General features: G+C 36.2%; 2 protein-coding genes across 14 annotated transcripts in view; both read left to right on the top strand.

Annotated features, from left to right (window-relative positions):
- Positions 1 to 468: 468 nt before the first annotated feature.
- Positions 469 to 8,381, top strand: LOC114475603 (T-box transcription factor TBX2b-like). 4 transcript variants are annotated; one of them, XM_028466566.1, is made up of 8 exons: positions 469 to 1,085; positions 1,874 to 2,141; positions 2,279 to 2,425; positions 2,604 to 2,680; positions 2,770 to 2,936; positions 4,310 to 4,845; positions 6,784 to 6,908; positions 7,008 to 8,381. In XM_028466566.1, the coding sequence occupies exons 1-8, from the start codon at positions 757 to 759 to the stop codon at positions 7,174 to 7,176; spliced, it is 1,818 nt and encodes a 605-aa protein (XP_028322367.1). In that variant the 5' UTR covers positions 469 to 756; the 3' UTR covers positions 7,177 to 8,381. The 4 variants fall into 4 exon arrangements, with proteins under 4 accessions (XP_028322367.1, XP_028322369.1, XP_028322366.1 ...); XM_028466568.1 differs by lacking the exon at positions 4,310 to 4,845; XM_028466565.1 differs by having other exon boundaries at positions 6,784 to 8,381.
- A 6,888-nt stretch (positions 8,382 to 15,269) lies between these two features.
- acaca (acetyl-CoA carboxylase alpha) overlaps positions 15,270 to 22,500 on the top strand; it is a 50,618-nt gene continuing 43,387 nt past the window's right edge. For 3 of the 10 annotated variants that reach the window (XM_028465803.1, XM_028465807.1, XM_028465802.1), the window contains exon 1: positions 15,273 to 15,541. The gene's annotated coding sequence lies outside the window, so the exon portion shown is untranslated. Of the gene's footprint in view, positions 15,542 to 22,500 lie in introns of all 10 variants that reach the window. The other 7 variants (XM_028465811.1, XM_028465810.1, XM_028465806.1 and 4 more) reach the window with 5 other exon arrangements.

Below are 22,500 nucleotides of genomic sequence, written 5' to 3'. Positions count from 1 at the left end.
AGAGCTACACTGGGTTTTTAAGGGGACGCCGGGAAGCGTCAGCAAGTCAGTCTGGCTCCAAAGCATCAATAAGAACAATAATAATAATAATAATAATAATAATAATAATAATAATAATAATAATAATAATAATAATAATAATATTTGCATAGAATATTTACATAGGTTTAATAAGATGAGTCTTCACAAGAGGCTACTTCTTGCATACACCATTAAAATTGATTGTATTGTTCATGTCGATGTTGACATAATGATACATGAAAAGTAATCCAGTCTATCTGTTAAACATGTTTTTACTATTTTCTCCTTCATAGTATATGTTTCTATTTGAGAGCAATGACCCCATCTAGCCCGAATATCCAGCTTTCTCCCCATCGCCTGAGCACTTAGAGCCACACCCAGCTCTAGGCACTTGGTACAGACACTGAAGCTGTCGGTGAAATGTGGCTCATTAGTGTGCCATGTGCAGGAGAGGACGGGTGTGTGACTTCACTGTGCGTCACTCTGTCCCAGCTACCCAGTGCCGCCACAGCGGGTCTTTTGGATCATCTTTACGCACGGTCTGTAGTGCACAGCTGTTCCTTCCAGACGATAGATCTCCCTTTTTTTTGTATTTTATCCACGATTGGGATTATATTTGCATCCTTTTTTAAGAGTGTTCGGTCATGCATGAAAGTTCACAAACTTTAGTTTCCTTTCGGACGCGCGCGCGCCTGTGCTCCTGCAGCAAGTGTGGCTGACTGCTCGGACTTCCCGATGAGAAACCCCGCCGACGCAGCGGCTTCCATGGCTTTCCATCCGTTCCAGGCTCATCAACCGAGTGCCTTGTCACTGTCAGCCTTCCTCACGGGCGCCCAGCCCTCGCTTTACCCTGCGCTGACTTTCACTGGGGTCTCCTCCCTGTCCCAGCGTCCAACCGAGCGCCCTGGCTCTGCCGCAGTGGGACGCCAGGTTGGTCCTGTCCCTAAGAGTCTGAGACCGGGAGAAGAGCTGGATGATGATCCCAGAGTTACACTGGAGTCCAAAAGTTTGTGGAATGAATTTCACAAAAGAGGAACTGAGATGGTCATTACCAAATCAGGAAGGCAAGTGTTGAACTTTTCCCTGATACTGTCAATTTCAAATTTATCTGCCAGCTTTTAACACCAAACTATCATTCTGAATGTGATTTGACTCACATACCATTTGGGTTGGATTTGGATTTATTTATTTATCTCAAACATAAAGAAACAACATATAAAGCAATCATTTGCTCACTTAAAAAAAAAAAAAAAAGAGCCCCAGCACTGTTTGAGAAGGGGCAGAAAGCCTAACGCTTTTCTAGTCCTGCCCCTACATCCAAGCTATTTCACAAAGGACAAAATAAATCTGACGTTTAAGCAAATACATGTATATATTTATACAAAGAGAATACACAAATACAATGAAAAAACAAGCACCCATAGCCCTACCTATTTACATCAACATCCACATGTCCACCGAACCATCAAATTCTTGGCTTTGCACTGATCTAAAAACATTTGCTTGTATAAACAAAATACGTGTCTTTTTGTTACAAATTTTAAGTTTAGTATGAACTGCAAAAACTCGTTTTCTGAAATGTTATTTTAGAAAAAGAGTCATGATCATCTACCTTTGCAAATTAACTCTTCATATATTTTATGTATTTATTTATTATTAGTATTTTCAAAATAATTCCTCAATATGTAATATTTTTTTTAACATAACAACAAAAAAAAAGTTTGTGTTTGTTATTGCATTTAATAAATACTGAGTGTCATCAACAACTTTCTATTCAAGCCTCACCATGGTAGCCAGTATTTAAAATAACTCCACAGCATTTTTATTCATGTGTAAATGTGTCCAACTACAGGAGGATGTTTCCGCCATTCAAAGTGCGCGTGGATGGCCTGGATGAAACAGCCAAGTACATCTTGCTCATGGACATTGTCGCTGTTGATGACTGCCGCTACAAATTTCACAACTCTCGCTGGATGGTGGCTGGGAAAGCTGACCCGGAGATGCCAAAACGCATGTACATCCACCCCGACAGTCCTTCCAAAGGAGAGCAGTGGATGAACAAGCCCGTTGCTTTCCATAAACTCAAACTCACCAACAACATCTCAGACAAGCATGGATTTGTAAGTGTAAAATCACCAAAAATATTACTCTTCTTGCCTTATGTCTAATTTTTGCTGAACAAACGAACCCATTGACACATGATCAATATTTGATGTCAGAAATCTTAACCAGCTGTGTTTGTTTTTTTACTTTCTAGACTATTTTGAACTCTATGCATAAATACCAACCGAGATTTCATATTGTGAGGGCCAACGACATCATGAAGCTGCCATACAGCACCTTCAGAACTTATGTCTTCCCAGAGACAGAGTTCATTGCTGTCACTGCGTATCAGAATGAAAAGGTACCCTCAGATGCCCTCACACACACACCACACATTTACTATATTGTTCAGTGAAATTCAACATGCACTGTAGAATTATTTACTGTTTGTGGAGATTGAGCAAATGGGGAGAACAGACCTTATATATGTAAATTATTAAAGTGATTTTCAAGTTGTTTTTTTTTTTCTCTCTCTCAAGATCACACAGCTTAAGATCGACAACAACCCTTTTGCCAAAGGTTTCAGGGACACAGGAAACGGGCGACGGGAAAAGAGGTAGAGATTTTGCAGCTTAATCAAATCATAGTGTTCATATAATAGGTATACGCAGCCTCGATTGACTTGTCTCCTTTCGTGACACGCAGAAATAAACAGTTCACCGTACCTTTTCTACACGAAAACCAAAATAAAGCGGACCTAGACTGTGCTGACTCGGACGACTCATCTGACCAACCTGGTACCAGCAGTGAGCCGTTTTATTCCCCTGTGGAAGTGGTGAGCAGTCCTCTGATGTCTGCCCCCAACTGTCAAGGTAAGTTACCTCACAACATACTGTCCAAACACATAGAAGTTAAGTATAGTGAGGTGTTACTGCACTCGGGGAACTAAATGATTATGTTCTGCTGTGTGGTTTCCATGAACACCGTAAACATTATTGAGCCATTGCAATGACTATAGCATGTGTTCCACGTGTTCCAGACACAAAAACAACTGTTGAAAAGGCGTCGTAAATCGTTACTGTTAAGTGACTGAACTGAATGAATAAATGGTTTGCTGATCCTAATTACTTTCCTTAGTCTAATGTATTTAAAACCTTCCAGAGACCAAGAACTCTCCCTGTCTTCATTACGCTATTTGTAACTTTACCAAGCTTTGGTTCAAAGGTTACACAAAGTACGGTCATCTTAACCTTAACTTCTTATGACAGTAGTTTTCAGGTTTGTGCTACATCTCAATATTATCGTCAATATTTTTGGTCACAACATTATAATATACCACATAAAGGTGAGATATCTACTATAGTGGTTTACCAATTATTTTTAATCTCCTTATGGATGAAGGAACTTGTGGACACAATGCCATTTGAACCAAATTCTCTTTATATACTTTATGGGGGATGTTTGATTTTATTGGACTTAATTCTAAAACTGCTGTTTTCACAAACAAACAAAAAAAATCTGCCATCTCAATGGTTTTTAAAGCTTCAAGTTTTTTTTTTTTGTTTTTTTTTTTTTTTTAATGCTATTTTTATTTATTGTGTTCAAGTTTCTGGTGTTTGTGAAGGTATTTGAGTCCTTAACAAATATAGCATTTTAATCAGCAAATGTATTGGGGAGAATGTCATTCTATTTTTCCTATTATTGATGAAGTGAAAAGATTAAAACAAAAATATGTAAAAAAAAAAAAAAAAAAAAAAGTCCACAGTCCATGTTCAGAATCAGAATCAGAATCATCTTTATTCGCCAAGTGTATGTTGTACACACGAGGAATTTGACATTAATTGGTTTTAAAATTAATAAACACAAATGTAAAAGCCTAGCTGTGTTTTGCTACTTGGTTGTAAGAGATTTATTTCTAGGTCTCTTCTTATGTATCCGCTTAGCCGGTACAGGTTTGCAGGGATTGCTAGCATTCGACCAAGCTGATATAATGAGACACATTGTAATTGGGACAGTTCAATGGATGAATACAACAACGTGTAACTCCGCAGCTTTTAGGATCGCTCAAAGACTATCAAGAAATGATCTTAATCTTAAATTTGAAGAAGCATATGATCTTTAGGGATAGGGTTAGACAAATGCAATTGTTTTCCAATTTCTTAAGACGTTTCCAGGTAGTGACATTTATACAAATAGTGAAGAATCTAAATTATTATTATTATTTTTTACTTTTGTCCTCTAACAGAAGAGAAGCATACTGAATGTGACTCAGATAATGATCTACAAGAGGATGCCACTGCAGAAGCCACTCATTCCACGACTGAGTTTACATCAACTTCGAACCAGTTTCCGTGGAACAAATCTGATCTCACCAAGAGGAACAACAGTGAGAATCCAACCAAAGAAAGGACAACACACAGGTCGCCTGATGGCGGCTACTCTGTGGAACTTGACTTTTCAGAGAAGCAGTTGAGTGAACTCCGAGACAGAGTCCTGCCTTTTATGGTGCCACTGCAGAGCTCCTCTTCCGTCTTTGCTGGACCACAGCACAATGTGGATTTCCAAAATGTTCACAGCCAATCTCTTCTCAAGCTTGGGGCACCTTTATTGTTTCACCCCGGGCAGCTGTCAGTAAAGCCAGATGCTTTTTCCAGTGTGGGACATGTTCTTCCATCTTTGCCTGGAATGAGTGACTTACAAAATGGAGGCCTGACTTCTCGAAGCATTGCCGCTTCATCTCCCTTTGTGTTTCAACTGTCCCAGCACATGTTCGCATCTCAGGTGTGCAATATTACAAATATATATATATATATACAAAAAAATGTTTACAGGCCAAACACAAAAGTCAGAGATCATATTTACCCTACAGTATATTTGTATGAGCATTTTCCTTCACAAGAAAATCTGTCTTTCATTTGACCCTCTACCATTGTCAACATTTATGCTAAAAGAGGCAATTTTTGTTGCCAATTTAGGCATGAATAATTTGTCAATTGTAGCTACTCATTTCCTATCATAATGGTATATAATCAATCATAGGTGTGATAGATTTCCTTTATTGTTGTCATATATGTAGAGCTACATGTATGAAATTCTTTCTCTGCATCCCTGAGGAGCATGATGAAAAGTTTTGTGCTCAAGTGAGAAACAGATTCATCGACGCTGCCGATTCAGGTGTTTGTTTTGAAAATATTTAGGGGGAAATTCCTGTTGAATAAACCTACGTAATGTCAGAACCTTAAAATCTAAAAACTAAGGGTGGGTTAATCACATTCTGGTGTAATAGAATTCTATGCCTGGTCAAGCCTAGCCCAAAAATCCAAGCATGCTTGATTTAGTTGCAAAACACCAGAGCACCAATGCAAGCATAAGGGAGAACATGCAAACTCTGCACTGATACATATTCAAGTCCACTCTTGGAATGAATCTCAACGCTAATATGAGTGAGCTATTTTACCTTTTCGGGGCTTCTAAAGAAACAACAGTCATGTTTCCTGTTTGATTTAATAATAATCTTTGTACCTAATGATTAAAATGTCCACAACTGTAGATTATTATTTAAGTATCTTAAATTCCACTGAATGCCCTTCGTACTGTTTGTTCTTGACTTTTCCATAGTGAAAACCAACTTTTTTCCACCTTGTGCAAACAAAACTTATATATTTTAGAACTATAATTGGAAAATTTACTAGTATTTACATTCCCAAATACATGCCCACTTATACCAACAATAAGGGTTCCTCTACATTGTCTCTACATAGAAAATAAACATGACTTAACAAGAGCACTCAGAGAGCGCAAGTGCCAAATATCCTCTTTGCCAAATACTGTCAGATTCAAAGTGTTTCTTATCATGTGCACAGTAAAGAAACATGTCTCACCACACTGGATGCAACAAAAAAAAAAAAAAAATTTTAAATAAAGAACGAAAAAAAAATTCAAAAAACAAATAAAGAGAAAAGTATTGTAACAGTAATTACAATAATTTAAAAAGTAACAAAGATAAATATGTACAAGGTAGAAAAGATAGATAAGTCAAATATAAAGTACATAGTGAATTATATACAGTTCTATGAGCTGTTGAGGAGTCTGATGGCAGAGGGAAAGAAGGAGTCTGGTGGTCCTGCATTTCACCCTTCAGTTATCTGGATCAGTGATCCTGATCATGGTGCAATGATCATTCACACTTCAAAGGTTTGGAAGAAATTTCCACTCCCATTCATTTTATGATACATTTTTTTTTTAGAAAAAATTGCGATGAAATGCGCAAACCGGATCCGAATCGTTTGAAACTCAATGGGGTAACTGAGGAACCAACGCGACATCATTGAGTCAAATATTTAGAAATTTCGCCAATGATGAGAGATGAGGATTTTTAGATTTTTTATTTTTCAAACTGATCCAGATTCAGTACATTGATCCAGATCAACTCCTACATTTAATGGGATTGTTAATGACATAAGGTCCATTTTTGTTTAAAATTTTGACACAATCCTGCTAACAAACAAATAAATAAACACTGCATGAAAGCATTTACTCATCCTGCTTTGGAAGCAGGTGATTAACCAAATCCTGGTTTTAATATGCAGTAACTAGCCTTCAGTCAAACACATTTTATGAATTCTAAAAGGTATATTTATTTTCAAATCATGTCACATGTTAAAAATGCTATGTCATCAACATAAAAACCATAACACTAACTGTCTGTTGGTTTTACAGGGCCTACCATTGTCACCTTTGGGAGGAATGCTGTCATACCCGTACCGCTACATGTCAACACCACCTGCAATGGCTCCAACTCTGCCAATGTGCTCTTCGTCCTCATCTCCAAGCAGAAATCAGTGGTACGGCAGGTCTCGGCCTTGGTTCCGGTTCAATCCTTATCAGATTCCCACGCCTGTGAACTCGTGCCAAAATGTACTAACAGCCAGATTACCCAACAGGTGTCCCTTACAGTCCGACAGCAAAGAGTCAAGCCCAGTGTTTGCCATTCAAACCTCGAAGACCAAACAGAAGACGTCTAAAAACATTTTAAAGGAATCAATTGACGGACTACGATGCACTGATAATCAAGTTAGGGGTCATAAAAAATTGACTCCTTTGGAAAAATAGCTTGTTTTTCCTTTCACGTGGGGTATCATTGGGCTTGAATGATCACCAAATGTTCATGTAACTAATGTGTGTTTTGCTGCTAATTACGGTAACTTGACATAATATCACAACTCAACATTTGTCCATTGACAGGCCAAAGTAACTCTCGTACATTAATATCAAAATCATGATGATATGTATAGATGTAATACAGAAAATATACAAAAACAAGTGACCTACTGTTCTTTATACCCTTAGAACTGAGCAGGAAATAGAGAAAGTACTGCATCTCATTTTCCTGAGGATAATTTCCAGGAAATTAAACAATTTGAGTCAAAGTGAGTTAGTAAAATGTCATTTTTATTTTGACACAAGGAAATCCGCTATGGGCGTTATAGTAAAAATATCATGCTCATCAAAGCTTTGTCTACTTCCACTTTCTCATTATATACGTATCACCCCCAACCGTCCCCCACATACAGTCCCCACATTCACACACACACAAAAAAAGGCAAACTTTGAAGAATAATTATTTTAATGAAGACATTTTACCAAATATGTGCTTTTTTAGCCAATAGAATTGTTCTATTAGCAAAGTGTAAATTTAAAAAAAAAAAAATAAAAAATTAGGAAAATATTCCTAAAGCGTTAATCATACAGGTTTACAAATATGCCTCTTTGGCCCACCTCACAAAAATATTGACTTTAATGTGTCCCAGGTTAGTATAAATAGGCAGTTTCTGTTAAACCCGTTCAGAGTTTGAATGAACAAGATCAATCAGAGTAAACAGATGACTTAGACAAGATTTGTTTTGGTTTGTCAGAGCGTGCTGAGAAAAAACAACACTGCACTGTGATTTAATCTTTTTTCAACACACAAACACACACGCACTGCTTTATCCCTTGTATTTATGTACATAGCAAATGTCAGTTCAATTTCAACACGTTATGTGAGACATGACTAAGAAATCCCATTGAAACTGATGACTTTATTGATCACGAGCGAACCCGCCAATGAGATGAGAGTAAATTGTTTACCACACGTGCACAGCTTCACATTTTGTTGAATTTACCAAAGTTTTACCAGGGGCCTCAAAAGGGAAAGCTCAGGTTCACCACATCTGATTATAGTCTTCATCGGATACATGTTGTCTGCCACGTTATACAGAAATTTTGTTTTTAATAGAATTTTGGTTTCTACTATTTAAATAAAGCTGATAATCACATTTACAATTTTGTGGGGAGTCCTTAACTTGTTTTTTCATGTTTTTATGAAGGAAATTTGTAACTGAAAATATACAATGGCCAAGTTTACAGCTGTCATCAGAAGACGTTGACATTTTGTGTTTTCTTCTTTATGGTGTTTATGATTTAAAAGTGGGCCAGAATTATTGGTGCTTCTCTTAAGTGCAGGAAGCCATTTATGAACTTGTTTACAGATTCACATCTTAATGGGTAATTGAAATGAACATAAGCTTCCAATCTACGGTAATCATAGACTTGCATCATGCTTTACGCATTTAACTCACTTCTTTCAGGAAGTGAAGCAGAATTTTTTAATTTTTTTTCTGTAAATTTAATATAATTGGTTATGATGAACAATATGAAAAAGAGATCAAACACAGCTAAATCATACTTTTATTATTATTTATGAGGGGATGCAAATTGAATTAGTTTGTTTTTTATATCTTGTTTAGATACTACATAATTCCAATATTCTGTCTTTTAGGCGATTAATAATCATTTATTTATTTATTTTTAAGCTGTTTTCATTGGAATTAGGTTTATTTCTGACAATTTTATTAACGTTAATGAAAATCATGTGTACGTACTCATGCAGATATTTTTCTAATTCTTTAAAATCACTGAACCTTTAGTTGATTTTTTAGTAATTAGGTTAAACCAAATGTTTTATAACACATTTCTAAACTTAGATTGCATCCAGTGAGGCTGATGCTTTCTTCAGTTTTCTATTTTTAAAGTCCGTAGCACGAGAAGTCTGCATCCGTCTCCATGTCCTTCTCTTTAAGGTATTAGCTGTTAAGTGCTTTGTGAGTCAAACAATGATCTGAACCAGATCATTCCAATTCTGAATTAATGGGGTTTGGCAGCGTTCACTGACGATAAAATAGGCTAACGTGTCAAGGAAATGGCGATGATGATGATGATGGTGGTGGTGAAACACTGAAGGTGAACGAGCAACTCTGCAGCTATCTCCACTTCCTTCCATATGCATGAGTGCACGTCACTGCAAGATGAAGCAATTCCCAAAACATTCCTGCTGTTGACAGCAAAGCTACACTTCAGTTGCTAATCCCCGTGCCTGGTACAATTCCCCAGGCTGCTGCGGGAGGGGTGGAAATGTATTTAAGTGACACATCGGCTCATCTTCTCAGGACCAAAATCATTAAATATTTTGACAGTTTTTCCCACTTTGTCTTTTATTTTATTTCTGCATTCACCCAGTAACTAGTTAAGTCACTAATTTGACATTTTTTTTTCAAATAGGACATTCTTTCATCATGTAAAACAGTGGTTCCCAATCTTTTTTGTCCCACGTCCCCCTTTTACATTTTTGTCAAATCATGTCTTGTACCCTCTAAATAATTTCATATGTTTTTCACTTATGGAACAGCGGGCTCTCGTAAACCCCTAACTGTCTATCGAACAATGGTTTGCTAAGGCTTAATTTACAAATTCAAAACAATCAGTGGAATTTCAATCTTTTTTTTTTAAATGCGTGCAACTTTAATGCGATTACTTAATAAGTAAAAATGGTCTCCTTTGCAAAATGTAGCTAAATATTGTCTTCTATTGTCAGAAGTGTGATAAGATGGCCTCTTATTGTATAAAATAATTCTGTTTCAGTGCATCACAAGAAAATATAGCATTTTATTGAGCAATAGTACTGTTTGTTTGTGGTGAATTTGACCCCCCAAAATAGCCTAAAAGATGCTAGAAACATTTCCTGATTATTCATAAATTGTTACATCTTTCCGTGAATCCCCTGCAATGTACTCCTGTAGCCCTAGGGGTCCACGTACCCCAGTTTGGGAACTTTGTGTAAAACAAACTAGTGGAAAAACTGGAATTGTAAATGTGAAGGGGTTCTTTGTTTAAAATTAGCTTTTGGAAAGCTATATTTTCTAAATAACTCCTTCTGCAAGTCAAAATCTTGCAATCTCTTGGGTTGCGGAAACATGAACTCTGTGATATATCATTGTGTTTGAGATGCTCTGACACAGTTATTGGTTTTAGAGGATTTCATGCATAGAAACTCTGCTCATGTGCCGGATTTGTTGAAGCAGTTTGTCTTGAACTTACAGCCACTCATATGGAGATCTCTTTAAATCCGTTGCAAGGTTCTGAGGCTTCCACAATCCTTTCTCTAGAGGCCGACGCTCTGGAGATCTTGGCACAATGACACCAAAAGAGAACAGCAGAGCCTTTATGTCTGACTTTTATGTGAAGCAAGTTTATTGGTTTAAAAATTAAAGATTAAACTGAACGTGAAAGTTGTTTAGAGTTGGAAAGATTAAGAAAATGTAAAAGTACAAAATGAATGTCGTTTTCTCGTGTAATAATGAACACCACACGGGTCAGTTCAATTAGCATTCACAATAATACAACATGAAATTCACAATACATACTTCAATTGATGCAAAAATTGACTTTTTTTTACTTTGACTTTGTTTGAAACGAAATAGAATAACATAATGTAAAGTAAAGATGAAACACGTGCTGTTGTATAAAGTAAGACAAAGAAGTCACAATCTTTTTTTACTGCAGCGTTGGTAAATTGTTTTAAAAGAAAAAGGAAAATCAGGTCTTTTTGGGCCACAATTGATCTGAAAAGACACCTTCTTCTTCTTCTCCTTCTCCTTCTCCTTCTCCTTCTCTTTCTCCTTCTCCTTCTCCTTCTTCTTCTCCTTCTCCTTCTTCTTCTCCTTCTCCTCCTCCTCCTCCTCCTCTACTGCTCCCAAACCTCTGCTGTGCACATTTTCTCCTTGGCTGAGCGTGGCCACATCCTGAAAGAACATCTCTACCGTCTTCAAAAATGTGGTGAAGAGGTCAACTGCAAAAGTTTGACAACCATCAACCAAATTCCTTTGATGCAGTTTGGACTGTGGACAGGTAGAGGCCTTCAGAATGTTTCCCATCCACTCATTAACTCAAAACCTGTAGCAAAAAAAAAAAGCAGGAATTCCAGAGTTATCGCAACTACGATGCAACTTAAATATTTAGTGCAACAATATGATGGAGCATTTTCATATCTGTAAGCTTAGAATAGGTGTTGTAAATTAGTCATAATACTCATCATGATATGATGTACAACGCAACACGGTGCATCAAGGCTGACATAACCCTGGAAGAACACCAACCCTGGAAGTGTAATGGTGCTCTAAATTTCCAGTGAAGTGCTAGTGTAAAAATGTCATCACAGATGGCTTAAAGGGATGAGATAGTCATTTGTAGTATGTGCTATGAATTATTCACCTTACAGGCATAGCATCTAAAAGCCTAGAACACACACACACACACACACACTCTTTTGGATCGTGACCCCATTTTGATATCAAAGATATCCCAAAGACATTATTTTTTCTAGTTTTTGATCACATTTATTATATTGTATTACAAAAACAGAGTGGTCTGCATACATTAGTGATAAGTTTTACTGCAATTTATTTGAATTAGATTTATAATGGCAAAGTGAAAGTATAAAGTACAGTTGTTTAATTTGAAAAATAACAATCATTAAAAAAAATCTGTATTTTAATTTTTTATTTCTATCAATTGCTAGACATTTCAGGCGAGCACAAGGTTGAAAAACACTGTTATTGGGTTAAAAAATAACAATAATGGGAATATTGTAAGATACTGCATCAGTTGTGTAAAATATATTTTAGTTGTATATTTCATTTTTGTCCTAAACTATGTTAAGAATGAACTGTTTAAAAATGTTTATTATAAGCTCTATTAAAACAAATGCATTCCCTTGAAATCTGACAGAAAGATATTTTGCAAACTCAAAATTGTACTGTATTTTTAACTCAAAAGTTTGATTATTGTAATACAAGCCAATTGTTTTAGAAAAGACACACAAATGTACTTCAATGAGTGGCTTGCAGGTTACGTCACCAATTCAACTTCAACATCTGTAGATTAGTCTTTACTGTATTTTGTACCCCTGGTAAAAAAAAAAAAAAAAAAAAAAATCTTGATATATTTCTTTCATCTTTCTGTAAATCATTCACATTTATTGTTTGTTATCGAAATTCAATAAAAAGTGACAACACAAATTTAAAAAAAAAATGTCAAAAACTGTAGATTACATTAAAACCCAGCTTGGAGATTGACTGCCATCTTGCGGGCAACTTTCAAATTGCATTTAATTTACTATCTCAGTGATAGGAGAAAGATGATGATGAGACATAGTGTTATTATTATCTATAATATGATACAGTGGATATAAAATGTCTACACACCCCTGTTCAAATGCCAGGTTTTTTTTTTAATGTGAAAAAATGACACCTAGATAAATAATTTCACAACTTTTTCCACCTTTAATGTGACCTATAACCTGTACAATGCAATTGAAAAACAAACTGAAATCTGTCAGGGAGGTGAAGTAAAACTAAAAACAAATAATGAGGTAGCAAAAGTGTGCACACCCTCTTTTAAATGGGGACGGGGCTGTGTTCGGATTTAACCAATTACATTCAAACTCATGTTAAATTGTCACCATATAAAGTGCCTCTGATTAACCCCAAATAAAGTGCAGCTGTTCTCGTAGGCTTTTCCTGACATTTTGTAGCCACATCTTCCAGCAGAAGCCATGGTCCGCAGAGAGCTTCCAAAGCATCAGAGGGATCTCATTGTTCAAAGATATCAGTCAGGTGAAAGGTAGAAAAGAATTTTTCAGAAAATAAATATAACATGGAACACAGTGAAGACAGTCATCATCAAGTGGAGAAAATATGGCACAACAGTGACTTTAGCAAAAACAGGACGTCCGTCCAAAATTGATGACAAGACGAGAAGAAAACTGGTCAGGAAGGCGGCCATTGATGGAGCTGCAGGAATTTCTGGCAAGTACTGGCTGTGTAGTACATGTGACAACAATCTCCCGTCCTCTTCATATGTCTGGGCTATGGGGTAGGGTGGCAAGACGGAAGCCTAATCGTACGAAGAAAAACATCCAAGCCCGGCTTCATTTTGCAAAAACACAATTGAACTCTCCCAAACGCATGTGGGAAAATGTGTTATGATCCGATGAAACCACGGTTGAACTTTTTGGTCATAATTCCAAAATGTATGTTTGGCGCAAAAACAACCTTGCTCATCACCAAAAAAAAAAAAACCATACCTACAGTGAGGCATGGTGGTGGCAGCATCATGCTTTGGGGCTGTTTTTCTTCAGCTGGAATTGGGACCTTAGTCAGGGTGGAGGGAATTATGGACAGTTCCAAATACCAGGCAGTGTTGGCATAAAACCTTCGGGCTTCTGTTAGAAAGCTGAAGATGTAGAGGAACTTTATCTTTCAACACAACAATGACCATACGCACACAACCAAATCAACAAAAGAATGGTTTCACCAGAATAAGATTGAGGTTATGGAATGACCTAGCCAGAGTCCAGACCTGAATTCGATTGAACATCTGTGGGGTGATCTGAAGAGGGCTGTGCACAGGAGATGCCCTCGCGATCTGTCATATTTGGAGTGGTTTTGTAAAGACGAGTGTGCAAATATTGCCTCATCAAGATGTGCAACACTGATGGACTCTTACCAAAAAAGACTGAGTGCTGTAATAAAAGCCAAAAGTGCTGCAACAAAAGATACATGTTTATGCAACCAGGTAATCATGAGTTTTTCATTTTTATTTTTCCTCTTTAAAGGTTTCAGTTTGTTTTTCAATTGCACTGTACAGGTTATAGGTCACATTAAAGGTGGAAAAGGTTGTGAAATTATTTATCTTGGTGTCATTTTTTTTTACATCACAAAAACCTGACATTTGAACATGGGTGTGTAGACTTTTTTTTACATCCACTATACTATATTATAGATACAGTATATAATCTATAATTTGCATGTTCTCCCCAAATTTCTCTAAATTGCTTCTGAGTTCTCAGGTTTCCTACCACCATCATAAAATGCATATGGAGACTTATGGTCAATACTTTAAAAATGTAGACACGCATTAAATAGAAAAACCGATTGAAGAGAAAAAGACAATATAGTACAGTATAAAAAACACATTTAAAAAAAAAAATAGGGGGAAACACACAAGGACAAATAAATCTCTTGAAATCGTAACATTAGACACAGAAAAAACATGACTGTTATAATTTTAATTGTGTGATCTTGCATACAGACACAAATGATACATATTTACAAATATTAGGGGATACTGCACAACATCAACAAAATAACAACTAAAGAAAAGGACTTTGTACATCACTTAAAATGACAGTTTCCTATAATTTCTCGCATGATCTCTCGGATGAGCCTTTTTTGGGTACCCGCCCCCTAATGTTGTAACTCCGCCCACTCATAGATCTAGTTGTTATAGATCCTAAGCGACAGTAGCTGGGTTTCCATTACAGATTTGAGCAAAAAAAAAAAAAAAAAAAAGCGATATTTCTAAATGTAGATAAAGCATAACTGCGCTATGAACGTGTTTCCATTAAAAGTTGCTTTGGGCTGGGGCCTCGCAACTCCCGTGAAATCTCGTCCCGCGGCGCAGGAAAACGGACGCTCAGAACCTCCGAATTCCTTTGTTTACTGTCTAATGTGGCAGTATTTTTTTTTTTTTTTTTTTTAAGTAAAGCGCTAAGAAATGTCCCCGTCTACTCTTCTGTCCACACGAGCTGCGTTATGTTTACTGGAGAGAAGTGGTCATGTGACCACGTACGTCATGTCCTGTGACGTGTATTTCCAATGTTACTAATTGACTCACACTCAAGGACTTTTTTAACAGACTTCAGTCAGTTTATCATTGTCCATCTTTACAAAGACTTTGTACTGACATGGGAGGATATTGTCTTGAGTTTTTTAATAGAAAATATTCTATTATTATTCTATTTATTTTTATTTTTATTTTTATTTTTATTTTTTTCGTAAGTAGGAAAACAGAATAATATTCAATTCAGGAATGTCTTTTCTATGTGTCATATGTCTATAGCGGAAGCTGCGGTCAGGCGTCACTGTCCGGGAGTAACCCCCGGTTCGCACACATCACCCCACCGGTCTGCTGTTGGAGCCTCGGAGGAGGCGCTGTGACCTCATCATGACGTGATTTTATATTGTCTGTCAAACCAAGTTAATTCATCCACCTCTCTGACTAAACTGCCTCAGGATTACGTGTCGATTTATATCCACTGGTAAGAAGCTAGTCGTAGATGTTCGTCTGAACTCGTTCTAAAGTAAAGTGTGTGTGTTTTTTGTGCTGGTGTTGGCTGTGTGCAGACACATGCTGCTGTGTGTACTGTACTGTACACCGGTCAGTGATGTAGTCACGACTGTAATAAACGGCGTGCATAATGTGTTAGCTATTGACGGTAAGCTAGCGACGTCTTAGCATGTCGCCAGTGCAGTGAGACAATTTGACAGAGACTTGAATTTTACTGCGTAGTCTACATTTTCAACAGAAACTCGTGTGTGTCAACAGTCCAACACCAAACAATGGCTATTCCTCTGATACTTTGTCACATCTTTTCAGCATGCGTGTTGTTGCGGTGGTGCTCAGCTTGTTTTTCTGGTCCCACGAGCATCTGTCAGTTAGCTTGGTGTGCCTTACAATATAGTGAACCCTCCATTGACCTGCTTCTGCTGCAATGCATTTAATTAGATGTTCCAACCACAAACACACTGACAGCAATGTGTTTTATAGATGAACTGTATCAGACTATAGGAATGTGCAACATCTCAATATTATTATTAATATTAATTTTAAATGGAGAGGATAGGATGACTTCCAGTTTGTTATGTAAAAGTGTTTTTTGTGTGATGTCAGACATTGATCAATGTCTTCCTACACATTTGGGAGCATAAACATGTCTGACATATGGTATGCTGACAAATAAAGAGATTATTTTACCAGCTAAGTGATCCACACGTGTCCGTTGCTCTGCAAGTTTCGAGATGCAATGTATGCTTTGCTATGAAATCTGATTTTATTAAGATCTCAATTAGTATGTGGGTGGGGTGGGTGTACATGGGGGAAAGGAAAAGAAAGAAGAAGAAAAGTCAGTCAGTTATAAGCTAACACAGTAACACTTTTAAGACTATCATACGTCTCTTGGAGTTTAGATGATCACAAATGGGGAAGCCAATGTTTAATGTAACTTTTTATATTTATGTTTATTTTTTATTTACTTGTTTTTTTGTTTTTTGTTTTCTTAGACCCACTAGTATGTTTGTATGTCTTGGTACTGGAGTTGCAGACTTGATTTTGATGCTAATGAATGGACTTGATGCTAATTTTGATATCATACTGATTTTTCATATGCTCATTTCTGAGCTTTACAAGAAATAATGGTGCTTTTTTTGTGTGGTCACGATTTTATTTTTATTAATTTTTTTACATTAATTTTATTTATTTATTTATTTTTCTAGTGCCACGGAATTGTTCAGAAACTATATATATAATTTTTTAAAATCTGTTTTTTCCAAGCCGGGTGTCTGGCTTTGATGCTATTGACCGATGTTTGATTTTCAATGCTTTTGACAGCTCTAATGTATGTATGAATTATATGTAGGTATATACATGTAGGTATAAATACTCTAGGTCAGGGGTCTGCAACCTGCGGCTCTGGAGCCTCATGTGGCTCTTTGACTCTTTTGCAATGGCTCTCTGACGATTTAAAAAAAAATAAGAAAATGAATGATTTCCTACAGAGGGTACTGGTGATTAATGACATTAACTTCAAATAAAATGATGATAAAACAATTGGTTAACCTAAAAATGAATAACTCTGCCACCGTCCTACTTCAGCTCCTGTAACATCTACAGACCTTTAACTTTCCTTCCACCTGTGGCTAACATTCAGTTTTAAATCTCTGGTAAGATAACTTAAATAACAAAAAAGACTATTCTGGAAAAAAATACAGACTTTATTTGTGTGGGGAAAGATTTATTTAACTGCTAACATACCGGCTTAATATGCATGCTTGATATGTTGTAAGAAATTAGCTTGAGTTGGAGTTGATAATGTGTTATCAAATTCAAGTTATTTTTGTAGCCCTTCAAATCCATTAACTCATAAAATTATTCGATACTATTTTAACGGTATAGAATTTTATACGCTGTATTGTTTTCATGAGAAGGTTTTTTTTTCGGCTCCGGAAGGACTTTAATCCAGTCAAGATTAGGCAAAATGGCTCCTTTAAGAGTAAAGGTTGCAGACCCCTGCTCTAGGTAGATGTCTTTATACGTATATGTGGGTATGTATGTATGCATGTAGGTACATTATGTTCACATGTTGTTTACATTTTTATTGTTGCAGCAGTAACAAAACTGAACTGAATGAGCAATAGAAAATTTAAAAAGAAAAGAAAAAGATCTCAAATAGAGCTGCAACTAATGATTATTTTTATAGTCAACTAATTTATCAATTATTTTTTCTATTAGGTGATTAGTCTCTATTAGAGCTGAACGATTAATTGCATTTGCGATATTATCACGATATCATAAAAAAAATCGTGATTTTCTAATCGCAAAGGCTGTAATTTTTTATTTATTTTTCATATTAATTAATTTATTTTTCTCGTCCTGTCTTGTACTGTCCTGTTAAGTTCAGAGTGTTTAAGAAGTGCAGTCCACATGTTTACCTGTTTCATGAAACGTGAATTTAGTTAGATATGTTGGAGAGATAAAGCCACAGATTTGTTTGCTTTATTGTTGCATATTAAATCGCAATCGCAATATTGAGGGAAAAAAATTTAGATTTTTTTCCCAAATCTTTCAGCCCTAGTGTCGATAATTTTTCTGTTTTAAAACACGTATTTTTGTACTGTTTTTTTTTAGCACACCAGCTTAAATTTAGGGCCCGATAAAATCCACGTTAACGGAATCGCGGACGGAATTGACCAATGAAAATGGAATTTACTGTTTGACGTATAAAATTCACAGAATGTGGATGAAACGCCATCATCGTGAGGAAAGGACCGTTTTTTTTTTTTTATGCGGAAATGTTTGCGGGGACTACTCATTAGGTGCACCGCTTCACACACGGTCTAAACCACCCGAAACGCTGTCTAAACTGCCAAAAAACTACGCAACTCATCCCTCACTCCAAAAATGCAGAGCCACCAGTTCCCGCTTAACTTTAATGTGTCTGTGAAGCTCCTCCCGTTTCTCGTGTAGTGCTGCGGAAAGTTGTTCTGTTGTTGTGGACGAGACGATCGATGCCAGGGATTGTAGAGTCTGAAACATCGTAGGTTCATGATAACTTCTGATACTGTAAAGTATTCTGTCCCCTAGTGGTGAAATAACTGATACAGCCTTGTGTCCATTAGAGTATTATATAAGATCAATAAAAAAAGGATATTTTAATGAAAAATATAAGACTTTCGAAAAGTATGTTAATTTCTATGCACTCAATACTTGGTTGGGGCTCCTTTTGCATGAATTACTGCATCAATGCGGCGTGGCATGGACGCTATCAACCTGTGGTACTGCTCAGGTGTCATGAAAGCCCAGGTGGCTTTGATGGAAGCCTTCAGGTCATCTGCATTGTTGGGTCTGGGGTCTCTCACCTTCCTCTTGGTTCAGGTCAGGCCAGTTTGCTTACCAATCGAGTACAGCAACACCATGGTCATTGAACCAGTTTGGGCCAGGTGCCAAGTCCTGCTGTAAAATGAAATTTTCATGATATTCAATTTTTTTAAAAAATGTACCGTACCTGTATATTTACCTTTTAATTGTATCTCACTTATTATCTTAAATTACATTTTTATTTTTGACATATATTTGTGTTTAATTATGGTTTTCTTTTTTTTTCATTTCTTTTTTTTTTTATTTATTAAGAGTTTATTTTGTTTCCTCACAGGAGTTAAACTAATATTTTCTGAAAAAAATTTTAATATTTGTAAAACGCAGTTGTAAAAAAAATAATGTGGAAATTACAGAATTTGGAAAAAAATAAAATGGATTTTATAGGGCCCTATAAATCCTTCCACCTGTGAACGTGTTCCTGTTGTACTATGCCAACATGTTTCACGGAGAGGGATTAAAACAATGACATAAAACATGTATTTGTAGTGTAGTTGTTATATTTAACACATAAAATATCATTGAAGTCACAATAAAGTCATGAATATATTAAATATCACAACTTGAACAAAGTAGTAGTAGTAAACCTTAGTGTATCGTAATTAACATATATCATTATCATTGCAGCTTTAATCTCAATCATACAAAGCTTGGATATCTGTTGCTACTAACCTTTGCACTTAAATACTTGCTAAATCTGTTCTGTGATTGATTAATTTTTTGTGGAATATATAGTAGAGACTTAATTACTCAAAGAATCACCCTAAATCAGAGATAACCATAGCACAGGGTGATCCTAGGGCCACATTATCAACATTTACTGTATGTCAGCATTTAATACAATAATGAGAATACATTTTTGTTTAGCAGACGCTTTTATCCAAAGCCTCACCTTGTGTGGGACAGGAAGTCGGACTAGGGCTGGGCGATATATCGAGTTTTCTATTTTGGCGACACAGAAAATTTAGATATCGCCTATATATATATATATATATATATATATATATATATATATATATATATATATATATATATATATTTTAGCTAATTTTTTATCAAATTACTTGGCATGTAAAGCACATGTAGATGGATTGCTGAGTGTCTCCTAACTCAGGCCTTCCCCCAAGTAAGCCACACTACAGAACTCACTCACACGTGCTGTCCCATAGAGGAGAAATAGTCAAAAGTGGCACATATTGTGCAGATGTTTGTTAATAAGTGTGGCTGCAGTGTGGCATTTTTCATCAGTAAATTTAACCTAGAATTGTCTTTAATATGATGATGATACTTCATTTGAATTAGAATTATAGAGATTGTATTTTTATTGTATATTGCCATTTTGAGAAAAAAATGTCTTGAGCTTTGGTCGACTCGATATCGCCCATCCCTACGTTACGCAGCGGAGACGTTACAGAGCAGTTATGCATCCAGTCTTGTAAATCTGGTGTTAACCCATTTAGAATGATGACCAAATGTTTTTGAAATCATTTTGTGTATTTTTCTGTGGTTCTGTGTATTTTTGTTGTTTTTCTCTCACTTGTTGTGGGTTTTTTGTGGTTTTAAGTTGTTTTGTGTGTTTTGGAGTAATTTTTTGAGGTTGTTTTGTGTGTTTTTGTTGTCGGTTTGTGTAGGAGTGTGATGATATCTCTACGGCAATATATTGCAATATTTTTTCACACAATTGATTATCGATATGCTCGCGCTAAGTATTGATTTTTTATTTTTTTTTATTTTTTTCTCCAAAACCTTGTCTGCTTTTTCACAAAAACGTGCAGGTACATCTTCACATAATTTTTGTCACTGTTTGTTGAAGGAACCAATATATTGTTTACTGGAATATTGCACTATAATGGTGTCACTGGTAAGAAAGATCCTGTATTTTGTTTACAGTAAGCTCTATTGGATATATTTATTTGTTTACATTGGTATGTTGACACTTATTTACAGAAATTTTGCACTAAAATAGTGTAACTGTTCATAGGAGGCTTTTTAAATTTATTGTCTTTCAGAGACATAAAATAAAATTTTTATTTTTTTCACTTAATCTTTTTTTTTCTTGTTATGTAGATTATCGTAGATTGATTTCTGACCGATATATCGATAATTGCAGTATCTTCATATCGTGAGATAATGGTTATCGTGAGCTTTGTATTGTGTATCGTATCGTGAGGTACTCAGAGGTTCCCATCCCTAGTTTTCTGCATTCATGATGTTGCTACAGTGGTTATAAAAAGTCTACACACCCCTGTTCAAATGCAAGGTTTTTGTGATGTAAAAACATGACACCAAGATAAACAATTTCACAACTTTTTCCACCTTTAATGTGACCTACAACCTCTACAATGCAATTGAAAAACAAACTGAAACCTTAAAAAACGTGGTTGCATAAACATGAACACCCTTAAACTAATACTTTGTTGCAGCACTTTTGGCTTTTATTACAGCACTCAGTCTTTTTGGGTAAGAGTCTATCAGTGTTGCACATCTTGATGAGGCAATATTTGCCCACTCTTCTTTACAAAACCGCTCCAAATCTGACAGATTGCGAGGGCATCTCCTGTGCACAGCCCTCTTCAAATCACCCCACAGATGTTCAATCGAATTCAGGTCTGGACTCTGGCAAGGTCATTCCATAACCTCAATCTTATTCTGGTAAAACCATTCTTTTGTTGATTTGGTTGTGTGCTTAGGGTCATTGTTGTGTTGAAAGATAAACATTGCTTGGTATTTGGAACTGTTCATAATTCCCTCCACCCTGACTAAGGCCCCAGTTCCAGCTGAAGAAAAACAGCCCCAAAGCATGATGCTGCCACCACCATGCTTTACTCGAGGTACGGTGTTCTTTTGGTGATGAGCAGTGTTGTTGTTGCAAAATAAAGCTGGACTTGGATGTTTTTCTTCGTGAGATAAGGCTTCTGTCTTGCCACTCTAATTGGTTAAATCCAAACACAGCCCCGTCCCCACTTATAAGAGGGTGTGCACACTTTTGCAACCTCATTCTCTGTTTATTATTTTTACTGCACCTCCCTGAAAGGTTTCAGTTTGTTTTTCAATTGCATTGTACAGGTTATTGGTCACATTAAAGGTGGAAAAAGTTGTGAAATTATTTATCTAGGTGTCATTTTTTTACATCACAAAAACCTGGCATTTGAACAGGGGTGTGTAGACTTTTTATATCCACTGTATGTTTATGTTCACTGTCATTTATATATTTTTTCTTTGTTTTTGAAAATGTTTGTAGTCATCTTTATTTTTGTTGTCCTTTTGTGTATTTTTACACCATCATTCTGTGTATTTATTTGTCATTTTGTGTGTTTTTTTTTGGAGTTTGGTTTTGTTTTTACTTTGGGGGCCGCACGCTATTAGATCAAGGGCTGCATGTGGCCCCCAGGCTCTACCTTAGTTGATTCAACAAGTGTTGTCGGCTCTTTTTATTTATTGGTAACTGACACTTTGCCCAACCCTCTGACTGTCCTCTTGGTTTTAGGCTCCCTGTGCTTTACAGTGACATCTGTATTATCAAGGGCCTACATTTATATAATCCTATTTTGTCATTGTGTACCCTAT

This window comes from Gouania willdenowi, chromosome 14, assembly GCF_900634775.1.
Source record: "Gouania willdenowi chromosome 14, fGouWil2.1, whole genome shotgun sequence".
Lineage (NCBI taxonomy): Eukaryota > Metazoa > Chordata > Actinopteri > Blenniiformes > Gobiesocidae > Gouania > Gouania willdenowi.
This window is presented reverse-complemented; position numbering and strand designations above follow the sequence as displayed.